The sequence below is a fragment of the Aotus nancymaae genome, unplaced genomic scaffold (genome assembly GCF_030222135.1).
Source record: "Aotus nancymaae isolate 86718 unplaced genomic scaffold, 86718_ANA_hifiasm-v0.15.2.pri h1tg000002l, whole genome shotgun sequence".
Classification (NCBI taxonomy): domain Eukaryota; kingdom Metazoa; phylum Chordata; class Mammalia; order Primates; family Aotidae; genus Aotus; species Aotus nancymaae.
Window position 1 is genome coordinate 23,758,055 of NW_026988413.1, and position 26,674 is coordinate 23,784,728.

The window sequence follows — 26,674 nt, forward strand, 5'->3', positions numbered from 1 at the left end:
AATTTTTTAAAACATTAAAAAAATTTTTCAAGGTATTAAAAAAGATTCCATACATATGGGCTTACCTTTTGAATCAACCTAAATGCCCATCAATGACAGACTGGATAAAGAAAATGTGGTACATATACACCATGGAATATTATATCACTGAAAAAGAATGAGATCATGTCCTTTGCAGGGACATGGAAGGAGCTGGAGGCCATTATCCTTAGCAAACTAATGCAGGAACAGAAAACCAAATACCACATGTTCTCACTTATAAGTAGGAGCTAAATGATGAGAATGCATGGACATATAGAAGGGAATAATGCACATTGGGGCCCACTGGAGGGTGGAGGGTAGAAGGAGGGAGAAGATCAGGAAAAATAACTAGTGGGTACTAGGCTTAATAACTAAGTGATGAAATAATCTATACAACAAACCCCCATGACACACATTTACCTATGTAACAAACCACATATGTACTCCTGAAATTAAAGTATAAAAAAAAACAACAGAAAGTGGTTGAACTATGATAAATCAACCCAACAGAGTACTATGCAGATATAAAGAGAACACTAAAGAATGAGTAGAATTTCTATGAACTAATACAGAGTGATTTCCAGGATATATTATAGAGTGAAACAGCAAAGTATAAAGGAGTATTCACAGTATTCTTACCCTTTATGTAAGAGAGAAAGAATTTAAGAAAAAATACATTAAACTCCTTGCTTGTGCAAAAAGAAATACAGGAAGGATAAAGCAGAAATTAACGTGATTGATGACCTATAGGCATAGATAGACAAATCAGGAAGGAGATTGGGAATGGCATAAAAGATAGGGATGGAAAAGTGGCACTTGCCTGAGTGCTTTGTGTTATAGCTCTAATGCTTAGAAAGTGATAATGTTTCCAATGTCCCCCCACAATAAATACTTAAAATCAACTGAGATCTAGGAGAACCTGAATGAAATAAAAACAGTAAGAAATGAACCCAAATGTATTGCAAATAAACAACATAACCGTAAGTGAGTGGGTTGGGGTCAAAAAGAACTAACCTAAGTACCTGGATTTTGACTATTTGGACTAAATATTACAAGCCTTCTAATATGCAAATTGAACTGCATACAAACATTGTACTCAAGTTTATAAATTTGTTTTTCACTGCCCTGAATTGTTTTTCATTGGTTAGCAATTGTGAAATTACTTTATGAGTATACTAGGATCACATAAATAAGTTGCTTTGTTAAAAGAACCAGGTTTCTCACTATTGAAAAGAGCTAGAAATAAGGAAAGGAAGAAGGCTCAACTGTACTGCAGTAGTTGACATGGAATTGGAGTTGAACTCATGTTTTACTTATATATACACATGGTCAGAAATAAACGGATGCAGATACAGAAATAGATACACGTGTGTATGTATGTGTTTCTGCCTATACATGTGTATGGTGTACACAACTATACACGTGTAATATACATCAGCAATGCACATACCTATCTCCTAGCTCTGTCAGCTAAGAGGGACTACAGCAATGACACACCAGCAGCAATGTATTCAACTAGAATACAGATCTAGGTTTCAAAATATCATTCTCCAATAAAAAAAAAACAGAGCTCCTTAGAGAAATGGTTGATTCCAAGACAAAAGGAGGGGAAGTACAAGGTGAGTCTGAAATGCCTTGTAGTATCAGAATGTAAAGAAGTTTTCAAAAATGGATGGGGACATGTTGGAACAACCTAGGAACCAACCTGAAGGAGCTATCAGTGGCCAAATTTGGGACAATTTGAGCAATAAATAATGACAGTACTTGATTACAAGTCATAGAAAAAAGTAAATATCCATAAATTTTTGCTGATTTAAACAATTAATGAACACAGAAATACATGAAGACACAGCTCTTCATCACAGTAAAATTCTATTAGTAAATGAAAAAAAAATGACAGAAAAAATCACTATTTGGCCAACATCTGATAACCGCTATAGGCAAAAATCATACATTGGAATGTGTTCTGCATTTGAAATATTAAAGAAAAATAGACATTTGATAACTTTAAAATATCTCTGTAGCACAGTAGGTGCTAAAAATTAAGCTTCCTATCCAGCAAAAGAGTAAATAACCAGTCAAAAATGAAAAGGAAATATCTTATTTGATGACATTTTGGAAGCATTTCCATTAAGGGCAAGACTCACACTATTGCCTCTACTATTCAAGTTACATTATAGGTTCCCAGCTATGCAAAAATTAAAAACAAATAAACAAAAAGGACAAATAATTTTTAAAGCTTTAAGAAAAGGAGAAAACACTGTCCTTAACTGCAGACAGACACGGACTGTTTACATACAATATTAAGGAAAATAAATTTTTTTCAAATATTCTATTAGAACTTTGAAAATAATTCAACAAAATTGGTAGATACAAGATCAACATGAAAAAATTAAACTTTCCAGAAGTATAACAAAACATAAAATGTAACCCAAAAAATCATTCATAACAAGAACAAAAAATACAAAGTACTCACAAATACATCTAATAAAAGATAAGCAAGACACTTATGAATCTAAAGAATTAAATGGAGAGGTTATCTTAAGTTTATAGATGGGAAGACCCAATAAATCCTCTATAATTCTATAAATTAAATGAAATTTCAATCAAAATCTCAACAATCTTGTCAATGGAACTTGACATCCTCATTCTAAAATGTGTATTGAGTAAAGGGCTAAGAAAAGGACAAACAGTATTGAAGGTGAACAAATGGGAATACTTCCCTTGCCAAGTATCAAAATAAACCATAAAGCCATAGATCATAAAACAGTATGGTATTAGTGCAGGGACAGACAACAGCCCAGTGGAACAAGAGACTATAAAAACCCACATATGTGAAAACATGACAAAAATGGCATTAAAAATTACTAGGCTTCCTTGTACTGTCTTTGCAACTTTTCTGCCAATTGAAAACTATTCTAAAATAAACAGTCTAAGAAAAATTTTAAAGTTATTGGGGAAGGATGGTCTATCAGAATATGCTGGAATAATTGACTAGGCATAAAAACACAAAATTCAGTTTCTGATAAAATAAAAACAAAAATTCCAAATAGCTTAACAGAGCCAAGTTTAAAAAGCAAACCTGTTGAATAGTAAGAAGGCATAAGCAAACTCTTTTATGAAACCATATAGGAAAGGATTTCTTTTTTTTTTTTTTTTTTAATCGAGTCTTACTCTGTCACCCAGGCTGGAATGCAGTGGTTTGATCTTGGCTTACCGCAGCCTTTGCCTCCAGGGGTCAACCAATTCTCATGCCTCAGCCTCCCAAGTAGCTGGGATTACAGGCATGCACCACCATGCCCGGGTAATTTTTGTATTTTTAGTAGAGACGAGGTTTCAACACATTGGCCAGGCTGGTCTCAAACTCCTGGCCTCAGGTGATCCTCCCACCTCGGCCTCTTAAAGTGCTGGGATTACAGATGTGAGCCACCAAGTCCAGCTGAAAGAATTTCTTAAGGCAGGATAAATACAGATTACACAGGAAAATATAGATAAATTTAACTAATTAAAATAAAATCTACAACATTTGTAGAACAATAACATACATAAAGACAAGCTGTAACTAGAAGATATTTGCAAGCAAACTATTTACAGAAAAATGATTACTACCCACTTAATTTCCATACACATTAATGAGCAAAAGAAATGGCATAAGAAAAACCTGGGCAAGCAACAGATCATTTACAAGAGACCTAAATGATCCATATACCTGGAATGATGCTCAATACCACTACAAACCAGAGAAATACAAACTAAAGGCCGAGCGCAGTGGCTTACGCCTGTAATCCCAGCACTTTGGGAGGTCAAGGTGGGTGGATCACCTGAGATCAGGATTTTGAGACCGACCTGATCAACATAACAAAACTCTGTCTCTACTAAAAGTAAAAAACTTAGCCAGGCATGGTGGCAGGCACCTGTAATCCCAGCTACTCTCCTGAGGCAGGAGAATCGCTTGAACCTGGGAGGTGGAGGTTGCAGTGAGCCAAAATCGCGCTGCTGCACTCCAGCCCACTCCAGCCTGGGCGACAAGAGCAAGACTCCATCTCAAAAAACAAAAAGAAAAGAAAAGGAAATGCAAACTAAACAACAACAACAACAACAAATTGCACAAATTAAAGTCTAGCAAAACCAGTATAAAGGCAAAGAAGTAGAGAAACAAAAGTTAAAGGCCAGGGCCGGGCACGGTAGCTCATGCCTGTAATCCTAGCACTATGGGAGGCCGAGGTGGGTGGATCACCTGAGGTCAGGAGTTGAAGACCAGCCTGGCCATCATGGTGAAACCCCATCTTTAAAAAAAAAAAAAAAAGTTAAAGGCCGGGCGTGGTGGCTCACGCCTGTAATCCAAGCACTTTGGAGGCCAAGGAGGGAGGATCACCTGAGATTGGTAGTTCAAGAGAAACAAAAGTTGATGCACTGTTTATAGGAATCTACACTGGTATAATCAGGTTTTAGAAGCAATTTGACAAGCTAAGTTTAAAATGTATAACATTCCTACACATACACACGTGCATCCTAATGTAAGGCTTCTCCACCTTTTCAGCGTCATGGCACAAATGGAAAATAATAGCGCTCACACAGCCCAACGGGGAAAGTGGAAGTGGCTGCATTTGGCTAGAAATGACTTGCCTAGGGATTCAGACTGCCCCAAGACCCAACTGACTGCCCCAAAGGCTGAAGGGTTCAGTACTTCAGATGTATCTATAACCTATTCTCAAGAAATCAGTGGTTAGAAAATTCTGTCCTAAAGAAAGTAAGTACAAGGATATCCACTGCTATAATGTTCATAATAATGAAAAACTGTAAACAACTTATACCTTATAGATCTACAGGAGAAGGAACAAATTGTGGCCTATTATATAGTAGTTAAATTTAATAAACTAGAGCTATATTGTCACATGAAAATGTTTTGAATATGTTGAATGAAAAACCCAAATAGTAGAATGATGTATACACTTTAAATATCAGACTCCATTATATAATTTCCTTAAGACTTAAAATATTCAAAAAAAGTCATTTGAATATAAACAATAAACATTATTTATATATAAGTATATACATACACAAATATATAAATTATATGTATACAAAAGTACCACCTATACATAAACATATGTAGTAAAAGTATCAGAATATACACAAAAAGAGAACAATTTCAAAATAGCAATTACTTCTGGGGTAGAAAAGGGAGGAAAGGATTCATGCACTCATTAAAAGGTATCACTAACATTTTATTATTTTTTTAAAAAGAGAATCTGAAGCAAATATGCAAAGAGTAAGATGTCTTAATCTACTGGGAAGTGTATGGGGTGACAGAGAATATTGATCTCTGAAATACAAATGTAATCTTCATTTGCTATAATACAGATTTATAATCAATATATTTTAAATAATAAAACAATAAACTCTGGCCTTGCCTTATTTTTACATTTAGAAATAGTTGAACTATTAATTCTATTATTCTATTTTGTCTCCCTGGTATATATTCTTCAAATGTACTTACAATCAATAATAGAAATCAACAAAGATATTTAATAATAGCAAATGCAAGATCAGGAATAGTTGACTTAAAATGCCAAGAGAGGCCCAGACATAAGGACAGAAGTAACTCAAAAAGTGTTATATTATTTTAGAGAATCGGAGCTTCACTACCACCTATATGTGAATTCTAAGAGGAGAAATATCACCTCCCCCTATGTTAGAGAACTCTTTAAATATCAGATACCAAATTCTTAAGATATATATTAAGTCTTGGAACAAGACTTTATGGAATAAAATGCACATCAAGAAAACAGCAGCAAAAAAAAAAAAAAAAAAAATCATTTCATTTGTTTTCTCTTTAGGTTTTTATTGCTTAACCTATGCCTGTACCAAAAATAAAAGAACTAAGAAGTCTAGTTTCATTATAGTCATACTCACACAATCCCAGCAGAAGCATGAATAAAATGAATAAAGAGGCCACAAATGAAATGCCTGTGTACCCTGGGAATAACTGCTCAGCCAAAATGTTCAAAAGGCAGCTTGCCAAATGAAAAGACATAGTGGGAGTCCAAAAGCTTAAACCAACATTTTACTACAATTATTGGCTTTTCTCCACACCTCTCCCATCCTTCTACCTAAGTTATAGTTGAACCACTACATCTAAATTAATGTTAGTTTCTCTGTACATTACAAAATACTGTGACTGAGGAGAATAAGAGAAAGGCTTGCAAAATACATCCCCTACATATTTACACTGGGAACAGCATGAGGCCAGGCTCCAACAACTACCATCTTGGTTGAACCTGGACCAATCACTCAACCTCCCGAGATTCAGCTTCCATATCTGTAAAGTGATTGTAAAAATAATATCTGATTAACTAAAATACAAGTCGTTTTTCATATATTTATTAGCATAGGTTTCCCCTTAACCAAACTGAAGTTCATAATTTTGCCTATTATCCTATTAGCTTGTTTTATTGATTTATAGAGGTTCTTTACATATTGTAGATACTTAATCTCTATCAGAAAAATGCCAATTTTTCCTTAAACAGGGACTCTTCTGTGTGTTGTCCATTATTTGCTCAGTTCTTTATTATGTCATTTCTTTTCTTCATTAATATGTAGGAAAGCTAAGTGGATGCTAATCATTTTTCTATTAATGGGTTACTTGCTTTTACCAACCTGTGCCTGGACTTCACATGTTGTAAGTAAATGTTTTATATCTGATCATACACTTAAATTTAATAAACACAATAATTATAAAAGTAATCACATAGTACCTGCCCTAACTATCTCATAGGACTGTTGCATTATTTAAATGATATATTTTACAAACTATAACTTATAAACTATGATTAAAAAAAAAACTCTCACAGAAAAGTCACCCACAACTCTACCTCAAAATAGGACATGTGAAAAACAATTTGTTTGCAAGCAATCAAAATTCTCATTTAATTAATAATAACCTGAAAGTTCTCAGGAATCACCTCCAACCTTAATTTATGGTACCCCAATGGGAGATCCATACTACCCAGGGATTCCCTACTGTTACTTCCTCTATAAAAGTGTCAATTCTAATGGATTACACCCTCAATCTTACTGTTTCACAAAATGAGAGGGGAGCTTTTAAGAGCCTATGTTAAATAAATTCCCTGCTGAAAATGGCTATTACTTTCTAGCCTGACTTGCAGAGCACTTCACAAATAGACTCTTAGGACTTAACAGTTCATTATTAAGAATAAGAGAAAATTACTGCTTTTTATTAAAGTATATTTCATCAGCCTCATACTTTTATATGTATTTAGTAACATTTTGTGCAGTTCTCTACGTAATTTACATCTTCCTCATTTATACAATTCCCTTTTAATAATGTGATCCAGATTAATAGTCCTAAAGACTAGACTGCAATGACTTAAAAAGATTTCACTACGTAATTGAAGAAAGTCAAATTTTTTACACTTGCTCCTAAAGATAAGTCATAAAATGGGCAGTGCGGAATGTGGTAGACAGAATAATGGTTGCCCAAAGATATCCATGTCCTAATCCCTAGAACCTGTGATTAGTCACATGGCAAAGGAGACTGCAGATGTGATTAAGGTTAAGGACCTCGAGATGGGAGGAGTAGCCTGAATTTTACAGGTGGAGTCAATCTAATCACATGAGTCCTTAAAAAGAGGAAGGAGGCACAGAAGAGTGGGTCAGATAGGGGCAACAGGGACAAATGTGACCCACAAGTGCAGGTTTTGAAGATGGAGGAAGTGGGCCATGAGCTAAGGAATATGGTAGCCTCTAGGAGCCGGAAAGGCAAGGAAACAGATTTTCCCCTAGAGCCTCCAAAAAGGGACACAGCCCTGCCAACACTTTGATTTTATTGCAATCAGATTTGTGTTAGACTTCTCGCCTACAAAACTGTAAGATAATAAATTTATGTTGTTTAACCAACTGAGTTTGTGTGCATAGAAAATAAATACACAGAGGATACCTGGCTTGTTTTCAGCAAAACCAACTGGTTAGAAGAGCATATCGAACCTGGCTCTGAGCTGAAATCACAACTACTTGTCAACTGTGTAAACTTTCATCAATTATAAACTTGGCTGTGCCTCAGTTTTCTCATCTGTAAAACAGGACTAACAATATCCATCTCATAAAGACTGTTGAAGGACTAAATGAGTTAATTCACGTAAAGCAATTAAGGCATTGCTTCACCATACAGTAGGCACTAAACACATATTAACTTCTGCTATTATTGATTTTAATCAATAATATATTTTTAACTACCTTCTTTTTTGGTCCCCCACCAAAAAAAAAAAAAAAAAATCACTAGATGAAGTCTTCAAAATAGTCAAGGAAATGAAGCCATCTAAAAAGAAAGGTCTGGCCAGACGTGGGGGCTCACACCTGTAATCCCAACACTTTGGGAGGCCACAGCAGGCAGATAACCTGAGGTCTGGAGTTTGAGACAAGTCTAGCTGACATGGTAAAACCCTGTCTTTACAAAAAATACAAAAATCAGCTGGGTGTGGTGGTGCATGCCTGTAATCCCAGCTACTTGGGAGGCTGAGGCAGGAGAATCACTTGAACCCAGAAGGAGGAGACTGCAGTTAGCTGAGATCGCACCACTGCACTCCAGCTGGAGCCACAAAAGCAGAACTCCGTCTCAAATAAATATATAAATAAATAAAGGTTTATACCTATCTCTACAAGCAGTCTCCATAATGCTCCTAGCCCCAGTCAACTACCAAGCAGTTCTTCAACAGTAATTCCTAATAATACCAAAGTCAGAGTGTCACCATAAACTCCACTAAGTGACGAACGCAAACTCCAGAACTTGACAGATAAAGTGCCTAACAGAGCAAGGCCTATCATATTAAGAATAACAGGGCCAGACATGGTGGCTTATGCCTGTAATCCCAGCATTTTCGGAGGCTGAGGCAGGCAAATCATGAGGTCAGGAAATTGAGACCATCCTAGCCAACATGGTAAAACACTCTTCTCTACTAAAAATACAAAAATCAGCTGGGTGTGGTGGCGCATGCCTGTAATCCCAGCTGCTCCGGAGGCTGAGGCAGAAGACTCACTTGAACAAGGGAGTCCAAGGTTGCAATGAGCCGAGATCACACTACTGCACTCCAGGCTGGTGACAGAGCGAGACTCCGTCTTAAAAAAAAAAAAAAAAAGAAGATAGATGTAACAAAATTAGTTTCTACTGAAATTTGCTGTAATTGACATATTCCACCTTATTTGATATTTATACAACATTCATTTGCAAAGCCTGCCCTGTCATTTCTTCATAAATAGTTAAATTTTTTATTTCACGTGGCCACTGACTTGGCGACATTTACATAAATTAATATAACCAGGCTAAGCAGTGATGATTCACATTATAAAAAAGCAAAGATGTAATAATTGGTAATTTCTATGAAAGGCAGAGATAAACTACAAATCAAACCTAAAATTCATTTTGTTTCATAGTTCCACAGTCTACAACAGCTCAAAGCAGTGTTAAAACTCAAAAGCAACACTACATCAGAAAGAGGGAGAAAACAAAACCTTTCTAGGTCCAAGAAGAGGCTGGAGTACAAACTTTTGTAAAGTATCATAATAAAAATAAATGTTTGCAATTTTTTAAAACTCAGCTACTAATTAAACTAACAAAGGAAAATCTATTATAAAATTCTATACTTTCCTGTAGTTAAAGTAATAAACTTCAAGGTCCCAAGCCTAAATAACCCTAAAATAATTTTAAGTGGCATTTTAAAGGCAACAAAATATGTCCCAACAATATATTATTAAGCTCTCAACAGAAACATTTCCAATTAGACAAACTGTACTGATTGAATCCAAATCGTTTTTCTATTTTTTCCACCCTTTATTTCAAGCTCTACAAAACTAATAAGAACTATAAGAACTAATTTTTATCCGAAAAGACAACGATAATAAATATTACAATTTCTTTGAAAAGCAATGAAGATTTTGGCTGCCACAAGAAAGCACCTGCGAGGTATCCCACAAAAGACATCCAGTCTTCTTCTCCCTCAACCCAAAGCTACAATAGCACAGAAATTCTCTGCAGAGGCCCAGAAGCTCTCCAAGCCCAGTTGAGCTGAACCCTCTGCAAAGGTAGGTTTAAGGCAAACCACCAGAGTCCCCTAAAACTTTGCATTCAGACTCAAAGTGTACCCTCCGGCCCTCAACCTTAAACATAACCCCAAAATGGCTTGGTCTTGTTCAACAGGATATTGGATATCCCAAAGAAGAAAATATAAGTTTGTAGATATTTCCTCAAAGTGTGTTACAGGTATCACTATGTGTGCACAGTTGGATGTATGTGCCTTCAGGAGTGGAGAGGGCCTAGGGCAGAGGTCACACACTCAAAAGCTCCCTAGGACCAGAAATGGAATGTAATACATGAGACAGTTGAGTAAAAGCTACTAGGAGTAATAAAGATTATAGCACAAAGGAAAGCACAAGCTCTAACAAAAAGCATTCAAACTCAACTTTAAAAAAACAGTGCTGGTGGCCCACATGTAGTGCTCACACCTATAATGCCAGCACCTTGGGAGGCCAAGGCAGGTGGATCACTTGAGGCCAGGAGTTTGAGACTAGCCTGGTCAACATGGTGAAAACCTCGTCTCTACTAAAAACACAAAAATTAGCCAGGTATGGTAGTGGGTGCCTGTAATCCCAGCTTCTCGTGAGGCCAAGGTGGGAGAATCCCCTGAACACAGGAGGTGGAGGTTGCAGAGAGCCAAGATCATGCCACTGCACTCCAGTCTGGGCAACAGAGAAAGACTCCATCAAAAAAAAAAAAAAAAAAAAAAAAAAGGAAAGAAAGAAAGGAAGGGAGGGAGGGAGGGAGGGAGAGAGGGAGGAAAGAAAGAAAAGGAAAGGAAAGAAAAACAGTACTGGTCAAATACAACACAGATGCTGCTGGATTCCCCAGGCAGGCCAGGTTCAGCTGCCACTTTTCCACCCTGATAATGCGATAGCCCAATAAATCACTGTACATATTTGCTCTGAAGGTTGCAAAGGCCTTATCACAGGTTCCAACACACTTACCTCAGGCTCACTAGCCCAGCCCAACCTAGCCCAGCCCCCAAAAAGCTCCCCCAGGTCTTTGCCTAGGAACTGAGGCATACTAAAAAGCTTAGTGGCTGGAGAATTAAATACTTACCACTTGAGCTTCCAGCAGTAGAATACTGAGAGGTATCAAGGAATTTTCGAGGAGTAGGGAGGTTTGTAACGTCAATCAGAGGAACAGAAGCATCTTTCACAAGGGAGCTGAATAAGAAAAGAAGTACTAGTTACCACTTTCTCCAAAACCAACTGAAGTCCCACTACACGCCCCACCCTTATCACTTTTGTTTTTGTCATGAGCCCTCTTTACACTGGAACTTCAAACATCTGGAGCTTCCCAGTATATTTCCAATAAAGAGGTGACTGTCACAGAAAGGGGAATAAAAATGTATTATTAGGGCTCCAAGTACTTAAATTTTTGTCATCTCATTCAATGCTGTTTTAAAAATTAGTGTAATGTATTCTGGATCAACTGGATGACCACCTTGTAATAACATGATGCCAGGCAATTTCACTATCCTCCTTTGTATCTGTATTAAATATTCATTTATCAACAAAGAAAGATCAAATGACACCATGCCATGATACCGAATAAAGGTTTAACTATTGTATACTTGTGTTTTTCAAGCTAGAGTTTTTGACATATTCCAGAATTGTACTACATTTAGTTTTCTTTAAAAGAGACTCATAAATGTCATGACATTGAGAATCACAACAATTAAAATGATTTAAGGCTATCAAACAAATTAATTCAGTATTTGCTTACCTATTTCACCTTTCCTAACAAGGCCAAGCCCCTCATCTTAATGATTAACTTCAAATAAACCAATAAACTTTAAATAAACTAATAAATCAACTTCCTTCAAAATAAACACATTAATTTTAAATCACAAAAACTATAAAAAACAAAATTTCAAATTAATTTCCATTTACTAGCACCTGTTAAGTGCAAGAACACAGGCAATGCCAAGCCAGCTAAACCTTATTCCCTGCCCTCAAGAAATGAAATCATCTCGACACACTGTCTACAGCAGAAGAGCCTCTCAAAGCCAAGTCCAAGGGTAGGGAAGTCAAAGCCATAATTCTCACTTTTTCGTACTGAAATACATCATCAGTAGCAGTGGCTAAGGAGAGCAGGCAAAGGAGAAGCAGGGAAGAGACCATACCCATAGAAAAGATGTCTTCAAATGGAAGGTTGGAAGGATGTGTGAAATTGTGAACAACGTCTGCCCTGACCACAGCAATATATCCCCATCTTCCTCCCACACTCCCTTTGGAATGAACGGGCTAGGTGTGTGTGTATTTACAATCCAATAAAAAACAAACATGTTCTGAGAACTTTGAAAAACAAACTTAAAGTTTGTTAAGTAATAATTTGGGTTCAAGTAATAATTTCACTCTGTGTCAAAGAACAAAATTATCACTTAAGGTTTTCTTCTTTTTACTGAGTACAGATAATACGGCAACCACTGTCCTAGGTTGAGGATTACTATGACAGTCATTAACTTCTCCCTTTTCCCTTATTACAGGGAAACAGGGAATCATTACTCAACTAATTCTTCAGCATCCATTATGTGCTTGGCACTGTGCTCAGTGCTGAGAATGCAAGTATGACTAAGGTATGAACTAAACCAAACAGCATATTTCCAATTGTTACAATCACTCACAGGCTAATGTGAAAAGTGAAGTATAAGATATTAAAGTAACTGAAAGCATTTACCAGGAATTGAACTGGCATCCTCCCAACAACTCTTTTCCACCAATATAAACCTACAAGTTCCTAGCCTGAACTATCTTAAGAAAATCCAACAGCCCTCAAATCCAGTAACTTTCCATAATGGTTGTCCATTCTTTCTTGTTTTATGACTTCTTTTGTCTTCTCATTTTTTTCCACTCAATGACCTCATCCTCTTTCACCTGCATTTTACTCACAATTAGAAAATGCTTTACAGGTCCCCCTAAGCCCTGGATACAGATACTCAAAGACACAGAGAGCTCTTTCCACCATCTTTCCGTGCCCTATAATGGTGTGCATAAATGTCCTGTCTGCTGCTTTCAAGAGCACTGAGAACGCCCAAAAAAGAGGCAAACACCTGGTTCTTATTAGACTGTGCTCCAAAGTCATTGTCTGGTGTCATCTTCATCTGTGATGACAAAGCATGAGTACACCAGCGAATCTGAAATCACTGATGATCACAGAGCTAGGAAAACTGTTGTGAACCTCACAGTGTGGACAAGTTATTGTGAACAAGTGTGAAGCGATCAGCCCCAGATTTGACATCCAAGTCAAAGATCTAGAAAAATCACAGAATAATCTGCTTCCTTCCCACCAGCTTGGTTTCATTGTACTGATTCAGCTCACATCATGGACCACAAAGAAGCATCACAAAAACACACAGGAGAGAAAATCCTGGGGATGTAATACATATTTACAAATAAAATGCTTCAACGGACCAAAGAATAAAGTAAAATAAAATTTTCAATTATAAAAGAAGACACAGGTTCATGGTACTGCTACAGAGTAAAAAAACTTCAACTTTAAATGGCAGGAAAAAATATACATTGTCTAAATATTTAAATATTTCTATAACAAAATGGAAGGTTTATTTTTAAAGCACAGGTAAACAAAGGTATCAATCAACAGAAAAATTCAATTATATAGCTGGAATACTGCCTGCCACACCTAATGATGAAACAGTTATGTGTGTGCACACTGATATTTTTATATATGTATTTATAATAGTACACACTTCTATGAACACAGATGTACACATGAATAACTTTAGATTAAATCCTACAATTATCTTCTCAGTTTTAACCTAAAAACATATTTCAGTTAAATATAAGGAGATAAATGGCTTGCCATTTCAACTCTGAAAAACATAACCTGCTGATTTTATTATCAGAGCCAGAAGGGCCCTTGAACTCCATCAATAAACTTTTAGAAAGTCAATTTACTGCAAAACTATTTTCATACACTCATCTTTCTCTCTCTAAAATTTTCCCTCAGGCTTCAATTTTCTCCTTTGTGAGCACTAACCCAAAGGCAAAGAACTCTGGAAATGACTTTAGTTTTTCTCCTGCTGTTTTATGAAAGGACTTAGTCTCAAAAGTTCCAGAGAAAGGAGGCACACCCACTCATTTTGTGACTACAGACATGAAGCTCAGTGGAAGGCAGGCACTATTACAGAATGTCGCATAAAATAGTATGGACCTCAGTTTCCATTTCATAACAGAGAAAAAGACTTCTTCTCACCACATGTCAAAGATAAAGAAGGAATTAATTAATTAATACCTTCAAAAGGTTTTTAATCTCTCAGAGTTTTTGAAAACAAAAAATACAATCAAAATTAGACTTGGAAATATTGTTATTTTTATTTTTAAATATATGATTACAAATGTTTATTTTAAATCCATTCAGAATCATTCATAGCTGAGATCAAAAGATAGCTGATGTACAGTAAATCCCTTCTAGTATAAAGTAGCTCCCCCAAAATTACCAATTATATATTGTGACTGACTGCATTTTGCCATTTAATAGCAACATGGTAGAGGACAGGAAAAGTATACAACAAATTAAACCAAAAACAAGCAACAACCACTGTAACCTCAAGGACTTCCTGGCCATTAACCAACCATCCAACTAGTAAGGATCTGCTTCTAAATGTTAGATTTCAAAATTTCAAGATATGAAAACAGTTTTTTAAGAGGAGTTGGAAGTGCTGACAGCTTATTAAACATCTACTTTTTAATTATAAAGTATTTCTGTTCCTTCACTTAGCAATAAATGGGTTCAACTATGTCCAAAATTACAACTGCAATTCATTTGGCTGATTTCATGAAGCTAAAAACTGACAAGAGGTGAGTTGAACTTTAAGTTGTAAATCTAATAACTGATATATTCACTTCTATAACCAGAACAGCTGGTGTAGTACCTGTCAAAGAGCAAGTGTTCATAAAATTTGTTAAATCAAACTGAGCTGAGAAATATCTGTCAAAGATAATGTGCCCTTAGTAAGAAGATTTAACTAAATAATGAAACAGGAAAGTCTGGCATAGTAATTCTCGATAGTTCTAAGATCTGGTGGAACATACAGAAAGAATAATGAATTTAGAGGGTATAAAAGTAAAAAAGAGTCATGCTTTCAAATGACAGACCAAGGGTGAAGACACAGTAACAGAAAATAAACTGAAGCTAAAAATTTAAAATCTAAGCAAAGAAGAAAAAAAAAACAAAAAGAACTGAAAGAAAAAGAAAACCAACATATGTAAACAGAAAAAAAAAATCTTTAAAAGACAAAATAGGAAGCAAATACAATGGAGTCAAGAACACTCTTTACATGCCCAGAGACAAATATGGACATCAAATTTTCTCTTCCATGAGCTACAGGATGTTCCAGGATGGCTGAGGAAGCAAGGTTAAATCGAATATTAATCCAGGATGCATGCAATAAATAAAAGAACTATTTTTTAAACAACTTTTTGTTCATTTTATCTGACTATAAAGGTATAAATTCTTTCTTGAAAATACAAAAAATAAAAATCCATTAACATCATTTTGGTATAATGCCTTCCAAACCAACTTACAGAAAGGAGCATCAAGGCCAAATGCAGTGGTATGCCAGTTACTTAAGAGGCTGAGGTGCAAGGACGGCTTGAAAAAATATTTTAAAATGAGTCTCTGTCTGTCCACCCCCCCATATCACACACCCCAAAAATGGCACACATGCTCCTTTTTCAACATTCTTTGTTCATCCAGCATAGTTCTGAAGTCTAGTTTTTTGCTTCAAAACTATAACCTAAACATTCTCCCATTTAATTTAAAAAAATCTTCAAAAGGATCATTGGTAATTGTATTATTATTTTTGAAAACATGCTCACGATGTACATAGGAAATAAAAGAATTTCTACTTCCCTGTTCCCCACCTCACATTTCCATTTCCATTTCTCACAAGTAATTCCTTTTATCAGGGTTTGACATTATCTGTCTGGACATTTTCTATACAAACACAAATATTTATACTATATGTAAAGTATACATATTTAAGTTTCTATCCTTTCAATCTTTCACAAATAGGTTCATACTATCTACGCTATTTTTCAATTTGCTTTTGTGACCAAAAATGCACCTCAGAAACCTTTCTACATCAGCACATAGAGATCATTATCATTCTTTTTAAGTTCTATAATTACATGGTATCAATATAATATACTCCCCTTGATGAACATTTAAGCTGCATATTTTTGCTGTTCTTACCAACAATGTCACGACGAATGTCTTGTTACATATATTTTTATGAACTGGTACTGTTTTTGTAGGATGTAGATGTAGAAATAAAATTCCCTTGACAAAGAACATGCAAATTTATTTTCTAAAGAGGCATACTGGTTATTCACCATCAAGAGAAAGCTACAAATCTCTGCCATCTTTGCCACCATAACATGCTATCAATGTCTTTTATTTTGATCAGCTTACGAACAAGAAATTGCATTTAATTTTTCAAGTGTGTATTTCTCTGACTACTCATGATATTGAACAACCTTATGTTTATTAGCCATTTACATTTTTAATCTAAGAACTGTCTATATCCCTTTTTAACTAAGCTTAAGAATATCTGCATGGTTTAGATTAATTAAAGCATTATATGACATACATATATTTTCTCAGAGTATAGTTTATCCTTTGACTCCGTTTACTGAAGATAAGTTTTGGGTTTTTAAATGGCTAAACCATTTAATATATTTCTTTATGTCTTCTGATATGCTTGGAAAAGGCTCATCCACACATATCCTCCTATATGTTTTTCTAATGCTAATAAAGTGTTATTACGTGATTTTTAATCTGGCTGAATAGTCTGTACATAACAAGTAGGCATCTAAATTTATTTTCTTCAAATCAACAGTCAATTGTCTGAACACTATATACTAAATAGCCTTCATTACCCCCCAACTGACTTGAACTATTGTTCAAAAATACTAAAGTCCATATATCCTGGGGTCTATTTCTCAATTCTTATTTTGTCTCAAACACCGGATTTTCTATTTTCATGTCTGTATTGTTTTATTTATTTTATTTTATTTTATTTTTGCATGTCTCTACTGTTTTGACCAAAATAGCTTTACAATATGCTTTAATATCATATAAGAAATGCCATCTCATAACCTGCCTTCACAATTCTTTTAAACAATTTTTATGTATGTATTCTTTCATGTGAACTTCTGATTTCATTTGACAGTTTCAAAATTTTCAACTGGAATTTAACAGGAACTGACATCTTTATGAGCCAAAAACAAGGAGAGTCTCATCATTTATTTGTTTCATTTCCTCCAAATAGAATTTTTATTATTTGTATGAAAGCGTGTACCTTTCTTTCATTTGCCAATTCTACTGCCTATTTTCTACTTCAAAAATGTCCGGTCTTTATATGTAAGTGCCTTCGTGTGATTTCCTGTTTTCTCCTGCAGTAGAACTTTGCTGGGTGTTTTTTTTTGGGGGGGTAACAAACATCTGACCAGTCCATTCCCACTGACTGCATCAAAGCAAAAAAAAAAGGCCCCTCTTCCTACTATGGAAGCTTAAGGAGGCCAGGCATTACCCAGGCTCAGCAAACTGGATGCTTGAATCCAGAACTTTTAATCTTGAAGAGATAAGGAAAGATGCAGTGACATTTAGAGATCATTTACAGAAGAGTTTAAAATCCAGCTATTGTGGGCATGGTGCCAGCAAAAATAGCAACCCAAACAGACCCTTCCTGTGGCTTGTCTAAGACTGTGTGCTCAGCTGCTTAATCTCCGTTGATTCCTACTGGGTTTTGGAGCCTGATTATACAGACTTCCCATAGATTCTGTGAACAACCTGATAACTTTCCAATAAATTCTTTTCCTGTTTTAGTTACCCAGACTGATTTCCTCCATTTGCAATCAAGAATCTTGGCATATAATGAAACCATTTTTTTTTTCTCTCATCAACGGAGGAAAGTGAAGGACACAGTGTTATTCTAGGACCTTCTGTACGTCATTTCACTTAAAGTTACAGCTTCATTTCACTGAAAGTCACAGTTTCTAAGAATCTATTGAGGGCATTAAGTGAGGAATAACTGTGCAGGTAGATTCAGGGCTTGGTACTATCTGTAGTTTCAGGTACCAACTGTGGGTCTTGGACTGTATCCCCTGCTGACAAAGGAGGGCTACAGTACAATATCTTTTGTAATAGGGAACATTTTTGTCTTCTCCGTTGATTTTTAAATATAAAAATCTTTAAATATTCATATCTAGATTAGTAAAAACAAAATTAAACATATTTTCCCTAATTATTCTAAGTCCAAAACAAAACTTCTGACTCATCTTAAGCAAGAATTCAGCATTTCTTTCTCCTATCGATCCAAATTTCCTAGTAACTATCAACTGAGTAAAAAAGGATCTAAATCCTGTTTATTATTAGAGACTATTCCTTAACTACATAGACCATTTTGTTTGTTTGCTTGTTTTTTGAGACGGAGTCTTGCTCTGTCACTAAGGCTGGAATACAGTGGCGTGATCTCAGCTCACTGCAACCTCCACCTCATGGGTTCAAGTGATTCTCCTGCCTCAGTCTCCTGAGTAGCTGGGACTACAGGCATGCACCACCATGCCTGGCTAACTTTTATATTTTTAGAAGAGATGGGGTTTTACCACGTTGACCAGGCTGGTCTCGAACTCCTGAACTCAAGTGATCCTCCTGCCTCAGCCTCCCAAAGTGCTGGGATTACAGGTGTGAGCCACTGCACTCGGCAGACCTTTTTTTCCAACAATGGTTTTTAGCTGATATTTTCAATCTTGTAAAAATGTATTTGTCACTTACTTACATATACATACATGTACATATTTAATGGTATGTGGCCCTCAAAGTTGTTTCAAACTACCTACAACTTTGCTGTTCTCCAGTTGTAATTTTGTCTTATGTGTTATAGTTTATCTCTGAGTATTTTGCTCAGAAAAAGAATACTAATGATTTTTTATTGTAAATTCATATCTGAGAACGTCTGTCACATCCCCTTGTCTGGGTAGAGAAGTCTTTGATCCCAACTCTTCTCTATTCAGCTTTATGGACTTTGCTCTATTGTCTTCTGGGATTTAATATTCAGCAAATCCTGGTGAGCCTGGTTTTTGCTTCTTACTATGCAACTGAACTGGATTTAAGTGTGTAAAACAGAAGACCAAATAATAGTGGTCTGAGTAAAATAAAGACTTCCTCTCATATAAAAGAGGTACCCCACTCAGAGCTAGAAAAGAGGTTCAGTGTGATCATGGAGCTCAAGATGTGGCTTCTGTCCTCAAAGTCACCTTGTGTCTAGGATGGCTTGATAGCACCAATCTATGTCCCAGATAGAAAGTAAGGAAAGGCAAATGAAGGGTAAAAGAGTAAGTATACCAGTTTAACTGGTATAACTGAAAAATTAACGACCTCTCGATTCAACAGCTTGCAAACCGAAGACCCACTAATCACTCTCCAGCTATATGGGAGAAGGGAAAATGTAGCCTTTTAGCTGGGCCTATGGCCACCAGGAACAAAGTAAAGATTGTTATTAAAAATAAAGGGAAGAATGAATATTGGGTGGGCAAATAATTATCTCTGTCACTTCAGATCACATAGTATTTCTTCCTGGTGCTTATAAAATTCTTTTCTGAAAAGCATAAGAATTTCCAGATTATGTCTAACAGTAAAGTTTTTTTTTTGGTTTTTTTTTTTTTGAGAAGGAGTTTTGCTCTTGTTACCCAGGCTGGAGTGCAATGGCGCGATCTCGGCTCACTGTAACCTCCGCCTCCTGGGTTCAGGCAATTCTCCTGCCTCAGCCTCCTGAGTAGCTGGGATTACAGGCACACGCCACCATGCCCAGCTAATTTTTTGTATTTTTAGTAGAGACGGGGTTTCACCATGTTGACCAGGATGGTCTCGATCTCTTGACCTTGTGATCCACCCGCCTCGGCCTCCCAAAGTGCTGGGATTACAAAGTTTTTTTTATTATTAATTTTACCTTAAATTCTTTTGATTGCAGAACAAAGGTCTTGTTTTTCTGTTTAAGTAGGTTTCTTTATTTATACTCTAATTATTGCTTCTGATCCCCTCTAAGTTCGCTCCAGCTACCATAATAAAGTAACAAAAGACTGAATAACTTAGACAACAGAAATTTACTTTCTCACAGTTCTGCAGGCTGGATGTCTGTGATCAAGGTGTGGGCGTGATTGCTTTCTTCTGAGGCCTCTCTCCTCTTGTAGATGGCCATCATCTCCCTGTGTCTTCACATGGTCTTCCCTCCAAGTATGTCAAATTTCGTTTTCATAAGGACATCAGTCCTACTGGATTAGGGCCCACACTAATAACCTCCTTTCAACTTAGTTACTTCCTGAAAGATCCTATTTCCAAATACCATCATATTCTGAGGTACTGGGAATTAGGATTTCAATACATGAATTTTAAGGGGGACATAATTCAGCTCCAAACACTATCATTCTAGTGTGATCCTCTGGAAACCCTAAAATCACTGGATTGACCACTGTTCAACTTTAGTATTTATCATCTTCCTTTCAGCATCTTGTCTTTTTCTTCATCATGAGGAAAGTTTTCCCTCAACATCAGTGATTCAGATCTTCTCTCTAAAGTTTTAAATAAAGACTTAAATGTCCCTACTTCATTTTGGTTTCCTTACATTTTATTCATGTTTAAGTTGGCTCTGTTAGCATCTCTCCTCCTTCTGTTCTTGTCGCTCCCCGTTACTGTTTCATAGAAGCTACGTGCTTGCTGCATATAACCACAAAATCTCAGTAATGATCAACAATAAGCATACATTTTGGTGGTTGGCTGATCCAGGCGAGGCAGGTCTGTTGATCTTGAGTCAGTTCCCCGTGTCTCTCACCCTTCTCCTGGGACCAACAGCAAGGCAATGGCAGAAGCACGAGAGGCCACACTCACCAACATATGCACATTTGAAGCCCCTGCTTGTGTCATGTACCCTAATGATGGCAAAAGCCAAAGCCCTAAAACCAAAGGGTAGGAAATATACCTCTCCCACTAAAGTAGAGGGGAAAGGAGTGATTATTCTGAATAGTCTACTACATCGTGTTTCTTGTATTTTTTGAGAAACCTTGAGCTTAAGTCTCTTAAATGCTTCTTGCTTGCTTTAAAAAAAATTTTTTAAATAAACGTTCTTCCTCTGAGATCTCAAAGTAATGCTCATTTTCCCTTATAATACAGAATATATTCACAAAACTCATAGTGATTTTATTACTTAACCTTGCATGGGAAGAAATCTCTTCAGATCTGCTATTTATCATCAGGCATTGTGGGAAGAATTCCTTAGCACCTTCCCTAGCCATCACTTCACTTTCTGCTGAGGTACTGACAGATACCCTAGTCAAAGCTAGTCTTGAAGTTATGTCTCAGGTACATATCCCTAGCTCAATTCTGTGTGCCTGCCAGAAGTTTTTCTAGTGTCCAACTGCTGAAAAGAGGTAGAATCTTCTCTTCCTCCATCAGGGTCTCTGAATAACCTGAAGCATCATACGCAAATTTGGGATTTTTTTATTCAAACAGGATAAGACTTGAAAGACTTTATTCCCAGTATATACTGCTTCCTTCCAGTGCTCTTCTTGTCTATATCTGAATGAAAAAGTGTGAACACATATATTTCAGTAGATGGTGCTAAAATGTCCTCTGAAAAGATCTGTCTATTCTAAAGAAATGTTGGAAGGACATATACTATGCACAGCTATCTAACATATGTTAAAAACTCCAATGTTCTACCATCTTAAGATCTAGTATTATTCCCTACCAGGCTAATGAATTTCTTGAGACTATCCAGGCCATTAAATATAGGGCTATGCTATAGCCAACCAAGGAATAAAAGTGTTCTCTCTGAACCTTTCCTAAACTATTCTAGAAAAAGTACAGCCTAAAGCTGAACATAACCCTAAGTAACAAAGAATCCTATAATTCAATCATTATATCTATTTTTTTTTTTTTTAAGAGACAGGGTCTTCTCACTGTTGCCCAGGCTAGAGTACACTGGAACACTCATAGCTCACTGCAGCTCAAATTCCTGAGCTCAAGATATCCTCTCATCTCAGCCTTTGGAGTAGTTCAGATTACAGGTGCACACCATTCCACCCAGCTAATTTTGTTTTTTTTTTTTTTGTAGAGACAAGGTCTAGCTCTGTTGTCCAGGCTGGTCTTGAACTCCTGGGCACAAGTGATCCTTCCACCTGAGCCTCTCAAAGTGCTGGGATTACAAGCATAACCCACTGCACCCAGCCAATACATCTACATTTCTACGCTTCTTATATATCCTTACAGAAAAGAAACATAATAAATGTAGAATGGATGAACAAACCAAATGTCAGCCTCTCAGAACATGGAGTATTTGCTATTAGAAAACCATCCTCAAGTTTCACCGACAGTACATTAAAGGAAAAGTAAAACAAACTACAACAACATTCTGGGAAACAAAGAATATTCCTTTCGATCCCACAAGATACTATAGCAAAGAGCCTCTTTAACCAACCTCATTTTCCCTTTTTCCTTGTTACGCTGTACAACTCGGCTAGTCGATTTGATGTACAGGTGCCGGTGCAGTTCATCTATGAGAACCAAGTGGAGGTTCATCTTCTTGCTGTGAAGTTCTAATCGAAGGTCACTCAGTCCTTCCACCTGGAGCAAAGGGCCCTCCAAAGACTCAACTGCTGACACCTGAAAAGAGTAAAAACAGAGAGAATTAAGTACAACTTAATAACCTGGCAATATTATAAATAAGAAAAACTTCTTAAAAAATACTAACAAAAGGGAGCTTATGAGAACTTTATCAGCATACACAAGACTTTGTAGAGTATAACGTGGCTAGGGAAGTTTTTCTCACCTAAGATAATGATAAAACAATCCTGACAAAGATAAATATGAAAGCATGCACAGCACCACAGCACACTATTTATGCCCACACACATACTGGTCAATGGACACATGGAAAGAGACTTCCCTATTTAAATGATTCTATCATTCACATTCTCACAAGAATCCCATGTACTAATGGTTTAATCAACTTTCACTCAAAGTTAGCTTTTTTAAAACTAATACTTTAAAAAAAACACTATATAAATGTTTTAAAAAGAACTTATTCTCACAGCAATCATGACTCTGTGCTTACCAAGAGTCAGGTTCTCTCTCACTCTTTTCAAATACACATCACACAGAGGTAAATACATTTTTTTTACATGAATGCTGTAAGTGGACAATAGTAGTCATCACCTCTCCTTGTCCTGATTCAGTTTGATAGAAGAAATGAGATAAGAATGGTGATTGGAAGACAAAACATGAAGAGGAAGATACTCTCGGTGCAAAGTGGTTTGGGAGATTTTCAAGACAAAAGGGCTGGATAAATCAAACTGGTACAGGAATGCCTACAATAAATGGAGAACATGAAGGATTCAGGGAACCTGAAGCAACTAACACACTTTGAAACTCAAAGTGACATCTGCAAAGGAGAAAAAAATAAAAAGACAGCATGCATGATATAATCCCACTTATTCATGTATACAAAATTATGTTTATGTTTGTTTTTATGTATAAAGATTTGTGTATTTTCAAAGAAAAAAACTTAAAGAGCATATTCTACATGCTATTCTTTGAGAGAAAGAAATGACAGGATGAGCTTAGAGGGAAAGAACACAAGTGAGCTCCTCCAGGGATGAAAATGCTATGAGTATTATTCCCTGCTTAGGTTATATTAAATATTGCTAATAAGTACAGATAAAGGAAATAACTAATAATACTTCAGGGCAAAACTCTTAAATCTAATTATGGCTACAAACACCCTCCTAAAGAACGAAGCATTTACTCTAAAGCAATAGGTAAAGAAAGTCATGAAACATATTGATCACAAATGTTGATCACACATCTATACCACTCTAAGGAGTCATCTAGGAGTGTGTGGACAGTGAAGAGAGAAACCTTTGTAGCTGCCAAATAGAAACCAGCCTAAAATGGTAAAGAAAATGTGATGGCTTACCCACAACCACATCACTTGCTTTGTGATGTGCTATAATCAAAAGTCAGTAGCAAATAAGTTTCCTTAAGTTAACCAAGAAAGAATCAAGGAATGGAAGAGTGACAAGCCCTGGGTCAGCTCTGCCCTCTGAAGCCTACCAGTTCATTTTCACGCTGACTTGCACTGCCCCTGCTATAAGAGCCCCTGGGCCCAGAGCAAGCTGCCAGCAATTCCAAATGGAAAGGCAGCCTCACAAAATGACCACAGTGTCCCCAAGGAGGAAACAACAACAACAAATTCATTTACACTTATGCCCTAAAATGGATTTTAACTCAGGTCTCTAGCAGAGAAGAGAGGATGCATTAACCTTCAGTGACACTGCGATCCAGAAAATGAAAAATAATTTGGTAAACCACTGGCCCATCATGTAGCCTTATCCCTTAAGGTAATTAAATCCAGCTGAGATATTTAAGCTTAAAAACCACCCACTGCACATCCACACTTGATTTGTTTGTAGGAATTTACACAAAGATTTTTAACCCAAACAGTATATGTTCCACATACTGAATTTTATGACAAGTGTCAACTTTCAAAGCCACTCAATTAAATTAAAAGTAAAAATTCAGGTAAAACACTTAACGCAGTGCCTGGCACCTCCTGAGTGCTCACTGAAATTATATTTAACAATCCCTATTAATTCTATGAGTAAAGAAACCTCCGAGGGTATTCCCAACGTGTTTTAGTGAAGCATTTTCAGTAAGTGGTCCTTCCATCTTTGAACCATTGTAACCAATTAAATGACAAACTTTGAATATGTTTCCTTGACCCAAAATACAAGTACAATTAACGTATCTATTATCAAAGGTAGTCTCAGAACTTCAAAAATGTGAAAACCTTACCACAAAAGAGAAGACAGAATAGTCTCTTATTTCTATAGGAAAACACTGTGTTTTATTTTCTGGCCTGCACTTATTAACATTCTATTTGTAAAGCTATGATTATGAGAGCTGGACAAGGCCACCGTCTTCCCTTACTGTAACCATACTAAGTGGTACTCAAACCAACTTAAAATAGTTGCCAATGCAACTATTTTATTAATAGTTAAATGCAGCTATTTGCTCTCTAGATTATCAGTTTAGAAAGATATTTAAGAGACAACATACACAGTACAGTGAATTAGTAAATATTGTCTGTGCCTCTATTCACACATCAAATGCCATATTAAGAGAGATTTAAGAGAAATTTAAAAGATATTTAAATTTCTTAAACAAATATAAGAAAACAGTTGGATTAAAGTAGACAGCAACAAAATAGTCTTCCTAAATCTTCTCTGGTTTTAAGGAGTGTGAAACATAAAGTTTCCACATAAAGGAAAAGTTGGTGAGGCACCAGTCATCCCAACAGACTGCCACTGACAGTCAATTCTGTTCTGGGAGGTCCGGTTTCCAGGTATTTCCTAAGATTTGGGATTTACTAGAAATCATAAAATAATCATCTGTCTTTAGGAATGTGCATAATTAATGATAAAAAGATGGTTTTAATATATGGGAAGTGGTCATTATATAAATTACTTCACTTTTCCAAATGTAATGACTACGGAGTCACTTTTAAATAACACACTGATTGAAAGATTAACAGAAATTTAAGAGACGCAGTCGGATTAAAGTAGACAGCAACAAAATAGTCTCTCAGGGTAGCTGCTATAAGAAATTAAAGAAAAAAAAACAGGTTCCTAAGTGTAACATGTAATGCTGAATAATGTCACAAACATATAATAATGAGTCACTTAAATGTATTTGGAATTCTTTATATATATATAGATGGATAGAGGTATTTTTAAATGCATTTTGGAGGAAAAAACAAATCAGTGAATTTTTTCACAGGACACCTATTACCATCTAATAGAATATTAATGTCCTAGTCAACACACTTGGAAACTGCTCAGATAGATAACAGGAACCTGTTTTAGAGTTGAAAACAAATATTTCCTTTAGGATTATGAAGATAAGCAAACATTTTCCAAATATTTTATCACATGATATTGAACAGGAAGCATGTTTTGCTATTAGAAACCTAACCATGTAAGAATACAAAAATTCTAAAAAACGTTTCTATAACTAAAAGAATAGCCCAAAAACACAGTTAAAATGTATATAATCAAGAATTCAAAAAAAATTTGCCTGAGTTGAGACATAAGTCTATAACAAAGGAAAATCTTTGCAATTAGGAACCACCATACCCTTACATTTTCTTTCCCAAAGCCTATTTCTCAATTTCATTTTAGTTTAAAATACAGGAAATAATTATTTCATAGTTAAATGCTTGTCTTTAGCCAGTCTTAATCAAGCTTATTAAGTAAAAAGATCTGGTTTTGTGATCCGTCATGAACCAATGCAAATATTTTGGAGGAACACTAAACTTGGCCTTTCTCAGCAGCTGCTTTGTTGAAGAAATGTTGTAAAAGAAACTACTGATCTTTTTATTATTATTATTTTTTTTTAGAAAGAAAGAAAGAAAAAAAAGAATGAAGAAGAGGAAGAAAAAAGAAGAGAAAGAGAGAAAAAGAATGCGAGTATTGCTTTCTT

At 35.9% G+C, this 26,674-nt stretch overlaps 1 protein-coding gene across 2 annotated transcripts in view; it reads right to left on the reverse strand.

Annotated features, from left to right (window-relative positions):
• Window positions 1–26,674, reverse strand: part of EXOC4 (exocyst complex component 4) — an 819,820-nt gene that overhangs the window by 744,446 nt on the left and 48,700 nt on the right. For both annotated transcript variants that reach the window (XM_012473980.2, XM_012473981.3), the window contains exons 4-5: window positions 22,614–22,798; window positions 11,174–11,280 (exon numbers count right to left, since the gene is read on the reverse strand). In XM_012473980.2, the coding sequence (XP_012329403.1) occupies window positions 11,174–11,280; window positions 22,614–22,798 (292 nt within the window). The remainder of the gene's footprint in view (window positions 1–11,173; window positions 11,281–22,613; window positions 22,799–26,674) is intronic.